The 11,803-nt window shown below is 67.0% G+C and overlaps 1 protein-coding gene across 2 annotated transcripts; it reads right to left on the reverse strand.

Annotated features, from left to right (window-relative positions):
* Positions 1 to 435: 435 nt before the first annotated feature.
* ZFPM1 (zinc finger protein, FOG family member 1) lies at positions 436 to 7,685 on the reverse strand. 2 transcript variants are annotated; one of them, XM_035312284.1, is made up of 7 exons: positions 7,528 to 7,685; positions 5,115 to 5,217; positions 4,167 to 4,376; positions 3,811 to 4,035; positions 3,468 to 3,563; positions 3,185 to 3,334; positions 436 to 3,032 (listed from the first exon to the last, which is right to left on the reverse strand). In XM_035312284.1, the coding sequence occupies exons 1-7, from the start codon at positions 7,528 to 7,530 to the stop codon at positions 853 to 855; spliced, it is 2,967 nt and encodes a 988-aa protein (XP_035168175.1). In that variant the 5' UTR covers positions 7,531 to 7,685; the 3' UTR covers positions 436 to 852. The 2 variants fall into 2 exon arrangements, with proteins under 2 accessions (XP_035168175.1, XP_035168174.1); XM_035312283.1 differs by having other exon boundaries at positions 5,115 to 5,220; positions 7,528 to 7,684.
* Between the last annotated feature and the right edge of the window lie 4,118 nt (positions 7,686 to 11,803).

Consider the following 11,803-nt stretch of genomic DNA (forward strand, 5'->3'; position numbering starts at 1 on the left):
AGCCCCAGGGGCGGGGGGACACGGCCACCTCCTGCTCGTGCCACCAGCGGCACCGACCCCAAGCACACCAAACCCCAAAACCACTCACGTGGGGACCCCGCTTTGGGGCTCCGGCCCCGCAACCCACGGCACAACGCCCAGCCTGCAGCTCCTCCCCTTCATTAACCAGCTAATTAACGAGCTGCCAGCCTCCATCCCCACACCTGCTGCCCCATGGGGGGTGGGGGCTGCACCCTGGGCCCCCAACCCTTACCCCCCCCTGCAGCTCGGTGGCAGCTCGGTGGCGTTAGAGGGATTTATTTCTGTACACACGTATACACACAGCTCGCGGGGCGGCTTCGTTCTCACCTTCAGTGCTCCCCTGGGTCGTGTTCCCCCCCCCCCAAATCCCTGTAGTGCTTGCCCAGGGCTGAGCCCCCCCCCCAGCCTCGGCACCGGCTGGAGGAGGGCGATGGGGCTGAGGTAGGGGGGCTCTGTAGGGCCAGGGGGGTCCGGCCCGACCCCTGCCCACACCCCGATGCCTTCAGGTCCTCGCGCCTTGGATGTGCGTGAACCCCTCCAGCGGTTTGTCCCCACTTCAGAGGGATTCGGGGCGAGGTCTGGGGGCACCGAAGGGTCCGTGCCCCCCCCCCTCCTTTAATCCTCCGCCCCCCAAGGGTCCGCACGCCCCCATCACCCCACCACGGACCCACCCCTGCAATGGGCACGGTGCTGGGCGCACCTCTACAAACCCACAGCCCTCGGTCCGCGGGGTCCCCCGGCACGGCGGGTGCCCCCCTGGCCGCTCCATTTCCCCCCAAACCCCCCCCCAAAACAAGGCTGGGGGGAGGAGGGAGGGGGCGGCAGGCGGCTTTACTTGACGTGCTCGGCCGCATGGGATGAGCAGTAGTACTTCTTGTGCGCGATGAAGGTGGACAGGCTGCTGAACTTGATGTTGCAGAGGCGACAGTACCTGTGGTTGCCGTTGGGCACGGGGCTGGCCCCCCCCTTGGCCGGGGGCGTCTGCACCCCCCTGTCCGTGTAGGCTGGGGGGGTGGGGGGCTCGCGGGGACCCTCCCGCAGCGCCTCGGGGGCGGCGGGCGAAGCGGGGGGCCGGGGCGAGGCGGGGGGCCGGGGGCTGCCGTTGGCGGGGGGGTCCCGAGCCTCTTTGCCGTTGAAGCTGTCCCGGCGGAGGCGGGGGGCGGGCGGGCAGGGGGGCGAAGCGGCGGGGGGCTCGGGTGTCCTGCCGCCTCCCCCGGGGGTTGGGGTATCGGGGAGCCCGTGCCCGGCCGCCACCGGTTTGGCCATGAAGAGCCCGTGGGCGTTACGGAAGTGCTCGATGAGGTCTCCCTTGACGGCCCCGTTGAGCGGGCAGTAGGGGCAGACGGAGAGGGGCACCTTGGCACCCTTGGGGTACCGCTGCAGCGAGTCCCCCCCCGACACCCCGGGGTAGGCGGGCGGCAGAGCCAGCGCCTTGGGGGGACCCCCGGGGCTCCCCGCCGTCTTCTCCCCTTCGCCGGCGCCGTCGGGGCTGCGGCCACCCTTGAGCACGGCGGGCACGGCGCCCTTGATCTTCTGCAGGTGCTCCAAGGCGCCGGGCTGCAGCGGGGTGGCGGGGCACGAGTACTTCTTGTGGGCCAGGTAGCTGTCGAGGCTGTTGAAGCTGATGCGGCAAGCGGTGCACTCGTGGTAGTCGGCCAGCGGCGGCAGCGGGGCCGGCGCGGGCTCGCCTCGCCGCCGCGGCTTCTTGCTCAGGTCGATGGGGCCGTCGGCGTCGGGGCTGGAGCTGGGCGACGGGGCGGCCCCCGGTGCCTTGGGCTCGGGTGCTGCAGGAGGCGCCGGCTCGGCCCCGTGGATCTCGTAGAGCTTGCGGCGTTTGCGGGTGCGGGGAGGCTGGGGCAGGAAGGGGACCTTGGTGAGGCCGGGGCGGCGCAGCGGCGGGTCGTGGCGCGAGGCGCAGTAGAAGCGCTTGTGCACCACGTAGGTCTCGTGGCGGCTGAAGCGGATGTTGCACGCCTCGCACAGCGTCTTGCTGGGGTCCTCGTCCCCCTCGTCCCCCGCCGAGCTGCCGGGGCTCTGGCTGTCCTCGCTGCACCGCCCCGACGCCGCCTCCGCCTCGGGGGACCCCGCTTTGCCCTCCTCCGGGGGGGCTGCCGGCGGCGTGGCGGCGCGGCCGCTGTCCCCGTCCCCCGCGGGCGGCCCCTGCCCCTCGCCCGGCGGTGGGGCCAGCAGCGTCCCCGGGGCTGCGGGACCCTTGGGTGCCCCGGGGGGGGCTTTGAGCTTGCGCACGCCGGGGGGGCTGTCCTCGGCCAGGTGCCGGCTGGAGCAGTAGAGGCGCTTGTGCACGTAGTAGTTGTTGATGTTGTTGAAGGTGATCTCGCACTCGAAGCACGTGGCGCCTTTGGGCACCGGCGTGCCGGTGAAGAGGGCGGGCGGCACCGCGCCGTGGCCCTGCTTCAGCCGGCTGTGCACCAGCTCCGACATCTTCGCCAGGATCTCCGACGCCTGCGGCACCACCGCCGCGGCCTCGTGGCCGAAGAGATACTGGGGCAGGAAGACGGTGCCGCCCGCCGTGCCCGTCCCCGGCTCGCTGGGCACGGGGCTGGAGCCCGGCGTGGGGCTGGCGAGCTCCGACTTCACCTTCCCCGCGGGGAGGCTGCGGGGGGACGAGGCTCGGGAGCCGGCTTCTGGCTCCGAGCCGGGGCTGCCGGCCCCCTCCCCGCTTTTCGGCGCCTCCGCCTCGCTCAGCGGGCTGTCGGCGGGCTCCTCCTTGATGCGGACGGGTTCGCCGGAGGAGGAAGAGGAGGAAGAGGAGGAGGAGGATGGCCCTTCACCAGCGGGGGCTTTGGCCTCGCCGTTCTGCGCCTCGGAGGCCGGGGGTCCCGTTGCGGCGTCGGGGGGCGATGAGGGCTGCGGGGGGGCTTCGGGGCCGGGCAGGACGGCAGGCAGGGGGCCGTGCAGCACCACGTGCTGCGGCAGGGCCGGCAGCCCCTCGGGCAGGAAGGCCGGCAGGCTGCACTTCAGCACGGGCGGGTTGTTCGGCTGGCTCAGCCCTGCCGGGGGGAGAGAGAGGTGTTAGAGGAGCTGGTCGAGGGGGTCCGAGCATCCCACCCCATGGCCGGAGCCGTGCGGGGATGCAGCCCTCGGTGGGGCGATGCCAAGCTTCGGCGGGGGTGCTGGCACACGTCCCCCGTCCCGTACTCACCGGGGGCGAGGGGTTTGGCGTTGGGCAGCGCCGGTGCCGGCGAGTACACCTCTCCCTTGGAGCCCGGCTGGCAGATCATGTGGTTGGTGACCAGGTGGCTGTAGAGGATGTCCCGCGTGGTGGAGATGAAGCCGCAGCTGTGGCAGACGCCTGCAAGGGATGCAGGGGCATGGAGGGGATGGGGGGGGACCCATCCCCATCAGTGCCGTCCCCTGGTGCTGCTGTCCCCAGGACCCACAGGGGACGGATGGCCCCGTGGGGACGCCAGGCGGCCCTAACTCACCGTTGAGGGTGTCGGTGTGCACCTTCAGGTGCCGCTCGCAGTTGGCTTTGGTGGTGAACGCGGACAGGCAGATCAGGCAGACGAACGGCCGCTCCCCTGCAAGACACACGGGCGGACACCTCAGTGCCGAGGGGTCGGGGACCGCGGGGACACCCCGTGTGCCACAGCCAGCACGCAGCAATCCCGCTCCGTATTTATGCTTTGCAAGCGAGCACCAGCTGCAGGGCGCTGCCCCCAAACCAGTGCCCCAACTGGAGGGGGGTGGAATGACCCTCATCTAACTGGTGACCGTGCAACCTCCCTGCCCCTCCATCCTGGGACCCGCGGCGTCCCCGTGCCGTACCGCTGTGGCTCCGCATGTGGATTTCCAGGGAGCTGGCGCTGGGGCAGCTCTTCTTGCACTGCGGGAAGGGGCAGACGCGCTCGTTGGGGTACGTCTCCTTGGGCTTCTCGTCCACGGCGGGCGAGCCCGAGCTCTGCCGGCTGGCGCAGTAGTACATCAGGTGGGCTTGCAGGTTGCGCTCGCTCCGGTACCAGATCCCGCAGTCCTTGCACGGGAAAACGTCCTCTGCGGAGGGAAGGGACGGGCGGGAGGGGATGGGGCGAGTGCGGGGACGCTGCGCCCTGCCGGGCGGCCGGGGACCCCTCGGCCAGCGTCACCCCGAGCCCCCGCCGTGCCCCCCAGCCCCGGGGACTCACTGTTGACCACGGCGGTGGCCAGGATGGCGGCCATGCCGGCCTGCTGGGGCAGCAGCTGGATGTCGGAGCGCAGCGCGGCCGGGTAGGGCGAGTCGCCGGGCTCCGCTTTCAGCGCCTGGCTGGGGATGGCCGGCGGCTCGGCCACCACGAAGGCGCGCACGGGCTCGGCCTCCCGCACGGCGCGCGTGGTCCTGCACCACACGGCTTCATCTGGGGGGGGGGGGAGAGGGCAAAGGCGAGCAGTTAGCGGGACCCCCCTCCTCCGGATCCCGGTCCCCATCAGCAGCTCTCGGTGCGTTCCCCCAGCCGCGGCTAAGCCCCGGCTTGCCTGGAGGTGGCGGTGTCAGCCTGCGCCTGAGCCGCGCTGCCTGGCACGGCCCTGGTGCTGCCAAGGGCGCTCGGTCCTGCACCACCGCGTGCAGCGCTGCTCGCACCTGGTGAGCTTTGCACGGCATCTTGCACCAGTGCTGGCACGGACTGCCCCAGTGCTGGCAGCAGGAATGCGTGCATTGAGTTTTGCACCAACGCCTGCTCTGAATCTTGCACTGAGTATTGCACAGTCTTGCACCAACGCTTGCACCGATGCTTGCAGTAATGCACGCGAGTCTTGCACCACTGCTTGCCCTGACCCTTGCACCAATGCTTGCCCTGAGTCCTACAGCCGTGCTTGCACAACTGCTCACACTGCGTAGCGCACCAGTTCTTGCACTGACTTGCACCAAAGCTTGCACTGTGCTTGCACCAGTGCTCGCATCAATGCTTGCACCACGTCTCACACCAGTGCCTGCAGCATGACTTGCACTGAGGCGCACCGCTGCTTGCAGTTATTACTTGTGCTAAGGTTCACCAGTGCTGGCAGTGCACCCCCTGCACTGCGCATCGCGCTGCACCTTGCGCCACCCCCCCTCGCAGCACCCATCTCTGTGCCCCCCCCCGGCAGGTACCAACCCTTCCTGAAGATGACGGCGTTGGCATCGGGCTCTCCGGGCACGAGGGGCAGGCGGGACAGCCAGCAGCTCTCGTCCCCCAGGACCAGCGTCACGGGTGGGCTCTGCTGCGGGCAGGGAGAGACAGGGGTGAGCGTGGGGACAGCGTGGGGACAGCGTGGGGACAGCGTGGGGACAGCGTGGGGACAGCAGGGCTGGGGGGCACGGCAGCGTGCCCAGCTCTGCCCGTGCCAGCGCTGCGCCCGGCTCTGCCTTCCTGCATCTCTAATGAATATTAATGCGCGAGGAGTGTGTGTGTGGGGGGGGGGGGGGGAGGTGGTGGAAATTAATCTGCCTGATCCTCCGATGGCTGCCGCGGTAACGATATGAAATCTAATTATCCGTCCCAATATTTCTAAACCCTCAAACTCCGACTGACAGCCTCAGCCGGTTTGGGGCCTTATCGCTGCGAGGAGCCGAGTGCTCGCAGCGCGATAAAGCGCACGCGCGCGCGTGCACACACACGGGCTCGCACGCACGCGTGCACGCCGTGCACCCGGTGCACACCCAGCGCCTGCCCGCAGCTGCTGATGCTGCAGAAAGCAGCTCTGGGGAGCGGGGGGGGCACAGCTTAGCCCCCCCCCCGAGGCTTCAGCTGGTGCTTTGCAGATTTGCTGCGTGCACGGAGGAGCCGCGGTGCCCCCGCGCAGATGCTGCTCCCCACAGAGCCCTGCAGCACCCCAGGGTGCTCCCAGCACCCCGGTGCACCCTCCCCATCTCCCCGGAGTGGGCTGCCCATCCCGGCCACGGCCCCCAGCCCGCGCTGAGAAACCTCCCTTGTTTTCCCTCGAACAAAGAGGTCAGTGTCTCTGCGCCGAACCGGCCCCGATAACCATCGGAAACCCTATCTGCGCCGCATCCGCCCGGGCCGGCGTTATCGGGGCAGCCCCCCGCTGCCCACCGTCACCCCCCTGCCCCGAGCCATCCCCCCCCTCCATAGGGCCACGTGGGCTCGGGGGACGTGGGACAGGCACCCAGCGCTGCCCCCTTACAGCTGGCACTGCCAGAGGGGCTGGGCGCCCTCCTGAATTTGGGGGTTTTGGGGAGCCCCGTGGGACCTGCAGGCATCCTGCTCCTCCATCACCTCCACCTCGCTCCCTACCGCGATGGGCGCAAGCAATATTCCTGGCCAAAGACGCGCAGAAGCCACCCGATGTCCCCAGATCCCCACTAAATCTCCAGCTGCGAGCTGGCATTTGGGGACACCCCCTTTGTCCCCCCCCCCTCCTGCCGCCAGCAGCAAAGGCAAAGGGACCCAAGGGTGACAGCCCCTATCAGGGATGGGGCTGCGATCCCTTCCTCGCTTCCCCCAAGCAGAGATAGGGAGGGAGGCGAGCAGCGGAGGAAAGCAGGGCTGGGAATCATCAGCCCGGCTCGATAAGGGAGCTGCTGAAATGGGAGCAAAAATATTTAGACAATAAATGAAGTATCAGAGAAAAGCCGCGCATATCTTTAAGAAATCAATCATCCTGTACCGGGTGTCTGGACACACGGCGCCAACCGGGAGATAGGGAGCCAAACTGGGCAGATAAGGGTTAATCAAGGATTTAATTCGGCAAAGATAAACGGGCCTGAGCTAAAAAAAATATATATAGAGAGAGAAAAGAGTGAGGGAGTGAGGAGGAGGAGGTGGGGATGGAGCCAAGATGAGAGCCCCGGCTGCGAGGACCCTGTGCTGGAGCTGCCCTCGCACGGCTCTGGGGAGGGGGCAGAGGGGAAAGATGCGGCCGTGAGGGGCCCCAGGGCCCACAGCACGCCCGTGCACACCTGCATCGATGTTCACCCTCGGAGCAGGCACCAGCCACCGGCAGCCTGGCTCCAGCACAACACCAAACCGCGAGGCTCAGCCACCGAACCTGAAAGCCCAAAGGGTGCCACCCCGCTCCTTGCCACCTCTCTTTCCTTGTCCCCGAGGCCACCGGGCTCCCCTGTGAGCCCCAGATCACCCCAAAAGCCATCTCCCCTGCAAGCACACACGTGCTGGCGAGCAGCCTGCTCGTGCACAGGTGACACCAGGGGGGATGGGATGGGACCACGAGCGCCCCGCTGGGTGCTGCCGTCCACAGCCCTCAGGGGTGCTCCGAGCACCAGGAGCTGTGCCCAGAGGAGACAGGACAGGAGTGGGGACAGCAGCCTGGGGGTGTCGAGGTGGGCGCACGGCAGGTTGGTGTTTTATCAGCTGTCTTTTAACAGCCGTGGTGCAAAGTGGATGTGTGAGGGTGAGGGGAGCGCCCTGGGTACCCAAAAGCAGCCGGGTGATTCCCATGGGGTCAGGGAGCTCGGTGCAGGTGCAGGGAAAATCCCTCCCCAGTGATTCCTCTCCCCAAACCGCTCACTGCTGTGGGAGTTTCCCCTTCCCCGTCAGCTCCCCTTACCATCTCGCCGTGCCCTGGCGATGCCGGCTCGCTGTGGATGCTGCCCTGGAAGGGGCCCCAGGAGAAGCCCTCGGGGAGGCTCCATCGGGCTCGCACCTGCTGCTCCCCATCCTCCACCGCCAGCTCCAGCTCATCTGCGGAGAGAGAAACACGACATCAGCCGGGCCCTGGCACCCAGGGCATCCCCATCCCAATCCCCTTCCCCAGTGGTGCCCGGGAGGCGTTAAGAACAGGAAGGTTCCTTTCAGGCAGGTTTTGGGGAAAACCGAAGCAGGGCTGGAGTGCCCAAACGGCCGAAACCACAGCCCCAAAGCCGGGAGAGCCCCGAGGGCACCACTCGGTCCCTGCACGCCCGCGCCGGGGGTCCGGGCTCGGTGCCGTGGCGGAGCGGAAGGAGCGCTTCCCATCCCCGCACCCAAAGTCGCAGCAGCTTCAGGGCTTAATGGCTTCGATGATCTGATAAGGCTCTGGTTTAATGGGTTAGATAACATGTTAATACACTATGAAGGCTGCTCTAAAATGTTTTAACTGTGCCTTTGTCTTTCGGAGCGCAGATAAGATGGCAGGTAACCAATACCGGGATGGACGCGCGCTGGCTGCCCCTCGCCACGCAGCGCCGCGGGATCCCAGGACAAAGGATTCTCCCCGAGGACAGCGAGCAACCCATGGGTGCCACCATCAGTGCGGGGCTCCAAGGGCTGCTCTGGGGTCCCCCAAAAGCCAGGCACGCGTCCATGGGGACATTGGTGCCCAGCTCCTGCGCTCGCCGCATCCTCCAAGGGCACCGCTGCAACGCGCGGGTCCTGTGGGCAGGGAGGAGGCTGCGCTCGTTTGGAGGCAAATTGCTTTCAGGGCTGGGAATGCGGGGAGGATAAAACGATCCCCTGGCTGCAGAGATTGGAATCTGATGCGTTTATTAGCCGGGCTGACATCTGGATCCTCTCTGCGCCGGGGTTATTTCAGGTGAGCCACCGGGAGCGCTGGGTGCCGAGCGCGGGGCGGAGGTGCCTGCGAGCGGCCAGCCCCACGCTGTCACCTCGAGTCCCCTCCATCCAGGGGGTGGGCGAGGAAGCCCTGTGCTGCCCCGGCTCCGAGCACGTCCCAGGGGTGCAGCTGATGCCCCTTGGGGAAAAAAAAACACCATTTGTCAGGGTTGGGTGGGAGAAAAGGTCCGCAACGTTGCTGCAGGTCCCAAAGGTCTGAGGCATGCAGACGGGTATGACCCTCTCCACAACCTGACAGGGGCTGTTCATCCCCGGCACCTTGCTGCCCACCAACTTGTACTTTCAGCACCCGGTTATTGCCAGCAGCCAGCTCTTGCTGGCTCCCAAAGCTGCTGGTGTGGGCTCAGGGGTCCCTCGAGGTGTCTCCATCACCAGCCTGGCCCCGGGACAGCACCCCCAGGCTGCCTCGGCCCCGCTCCGGCGCTCCTCGTGGGCTCTGCCTGAGTTTGGCTCACCTCTGGCTTTTGCCTGGGTGCCCCTGGGGAACGGGTCCCTGTCCGAGCCCAACTGCCACCCCCCCTACCCCCATTGCCCCCCCCCCCTGCCCCCCCCTTTTGCCCCCCTCCCCCCCGTCTCAGTGCTAATCAGCGGCGTTTGGGTCAGGAGACCACGTCTCCGAGATAAGCGCGTTCGCCTGACACTTCCCATGTCAGAGCACTTCATCTTCTGTGTATCAATCCCCAGCAGAGAAAACACACAGGCGCTGATAAAGAGAAAACCGTTCCAGCCGGGGGGACAAAAATAGAGCCGGCCCCACCACCGGGCACGCCGCAGCGGGGCGCATCCGCCCGCGGCCCCCGAAAACACAGCATGGGGCTGGGTTGCAGCAGGGCTCCTGGTGGTGCTGAGCCCGGTGCTGGTGGCTGAGGCTCTCCGGATGGATTTGTGCCCGCACCCTGTGCACGATTTGGGATGCTGCTGGAAGTGGCTGCGCCCCGATTTCTGGGGACATGGGGTGCCGGGGGGTGCCCAGCTGGGTCCCTGTCCCCGTGGCTCCTCAGCGGGGTGGCCAACGACACCCAGAGAGGGGAAGAAATAAAAGTTCTTCCCAAAACAAACAGGCAGCATCGCTGCGCTTTGCATCGTCTGGCACAGGGGAAATAACGGGGAAAAAAATGGAAAGCAGGTGGCCTTGGGGATGCCACCCAAGCCGAGCACACACGCAGAGTCCCCAAATGGGGACAGCCACCCACAGGTGGCCCTCTCCATGCACGAAGCCAGCCTTGAGAGCCCCAAATTCAGCCAAATCGCCCTGTCCTCAAAGCAGGGACCCGGGATGTGCCGGGTCCCCGGCGGTGCCACCCCGTGGGGACGCTGGAGCTGACCGGTGCGCACAGCCCGGTGGCCCCAGGGAGCAAAGTCCGGGTGCCCTGCGCTGCCCTCGCCACCGGCGCTCGGTGTCAGCACCCCGCGGGGTAACACAAGCGACCCCGTTATCTAATCTCGCCATCGGTTCCCGGCGAGGCGGTACCCAGCGGGCGGCCCCGCCGTTATCGCAGGAATTCTCATCTCCGAGATGATTAACCACGGCGGGCAGGGACGGGGCCGCTGGCTTCGGGGTCAGGAAAAGCAGCAAAAAGGAAGGAAGGAGGGGAAAAAAAAATACCACCGGGGGGGGTGGGGGGGGGTTGGTCCCAATGGGGGCACCTGTTGGGCACAGCGCGGGGTCCCCATGGCAAGAGGACAGCGGTGCCGCTCGGGGAGAATCAATCCCCTGGGGCTGGCACAAAAGTGGGGCCGGTCCCCGTGCCCTGGTGTTTGCCCAGGGGCCGGCAGCTCCTGCTCACCCGGGCCCTGCACCTTGCCTTATCACTCATCGAGAGATTTCAGAGAAATCGCCTGAGCTCTGCTGGGGAGCAAAGATTAATCCCGGCATCGCGCCGCCGCCGTCTATCGGCCGGTAAAGGAAAGAGAAAGCTCCTGGGGGACCCGGGGCTGGGGTCCCAGGGGGGTCAGGACGCGAGGTGACACCCGGCGGTGTCCCCATGGCCATGGCACAGTCTGCAGCAGCCTGCATGCAAGAGGAAAGCCACGGGCATCCTTGAGGCAAGGGACATCGGTGGCGCAAGGGCAGCAGGTGGGTGAGGACGCGGCGCCGTGGCCCACGCTGGCCCCTGGGTGCTCAGGAGGTGCACACGCCCCCCCCCCCCCCCCACGTCTGCACGCACACACGTCCAATTTTCCTCCAGGAGTAAGCGGGAGAGAAGGGCTGGTCCCACCCCAAAAGGCTCCCGCGTCCTGGGGCCTCCATCCCCTCGCCCCCAACGTATCCGCGATACTTTTATCGAACCCCAAAGAATCAGATCTGCCCCGGAGAGGGATCTCCGATGTGGGGACTCCGCAGTGCTTGTGGCTGCCTGGATACTATCTGGATAAATACAGCTATCAGGGAGTCATGAGACCGCTTCCCAGCACCACGCAGCAGTCCTATTAATACTGCGCCCCGGCCCCTGGGGGGCTACCAGGCCTGGGGGCCCCAGTGGGAGCCCCCACCCCAAATGAGACACCCCCCAGTTCTGAAAAAAAACAGAACAGGGGGGGACAAAGGGGTCCCACGCCAGCTCGTTTGCTGTCCTCAAGGCTCGGGGACCCCCGGAGAGGAGGGCGAATCCGTCTGTCCACCCATCGCTTGGTACCCAGCCTCCCAGGAGCATCCCAGCTGGGAAAATCGAGTCGGGGGGAAAAGAGGAGCCCCCCGAGCCCCCAGCCCTGGTGCCGCACGCCCCCGGCTGCTGTTTTTTTTTTTTTCGAAGGCTGGAAGGCGTCGGAAGGAATAAATCCTGACAACTCAACTAGCGCAATGATGTGATGGCACCGCGCCGATAAGATGGAGGGAGCCGATTGGGAAGAGTCTTAAGCCGCGAACACGCAGCATCTCCACTCTTCACCTCCGCTCACAAAGGGAAATCTCTCCAAAGGGGCTAAGGAGATTATCCCGGCTTTGCCGTCCCGGGTGCTCGAGTAATCAGGGCAGCCTTGGGAACAACAAAGGAGCGAGCGGGGCTTAAATTAGAGCGGGCGAGGACGGGCGGCTCGGGCTGCTCTCGCCCCTCTCCCGCTGATCCCGGGGGCACCGTGGGACAGCCCCGAGCCATTGGGGGGGGGGGGGGGATGCTGAGCAGCCCCCCGGCTTTGGGGTCCGGGCCTCACGCACCTCCCTTCCCCGTGCCGCTGGGGGTGGCGGGGGGATTTGTGCCCTTATCGCCCCGCACCATCGCTCCGCCGCGTATTGATTTGTCGCCGCGGAACACCGGCGAGCCCTTATCGCGCCG

This window comes from Oxyura jamaicensis (genome assembly GCF_011077185.1).
Source record: "Oxyura jamaicensis isolate SHBP4307 breed ruddy duck chromosome 11 unlocalized genomic scaffold, BPBGC_Ojam_1.0 oxy11_random_OJ73017, whole genome shotgun sequence".
Lineage (NCBI taxonomy): Eukaryota > Metazoa > Chordata > Aves > Anseriformes > Anatidae > Oxyura > Oxyura jamaicensis.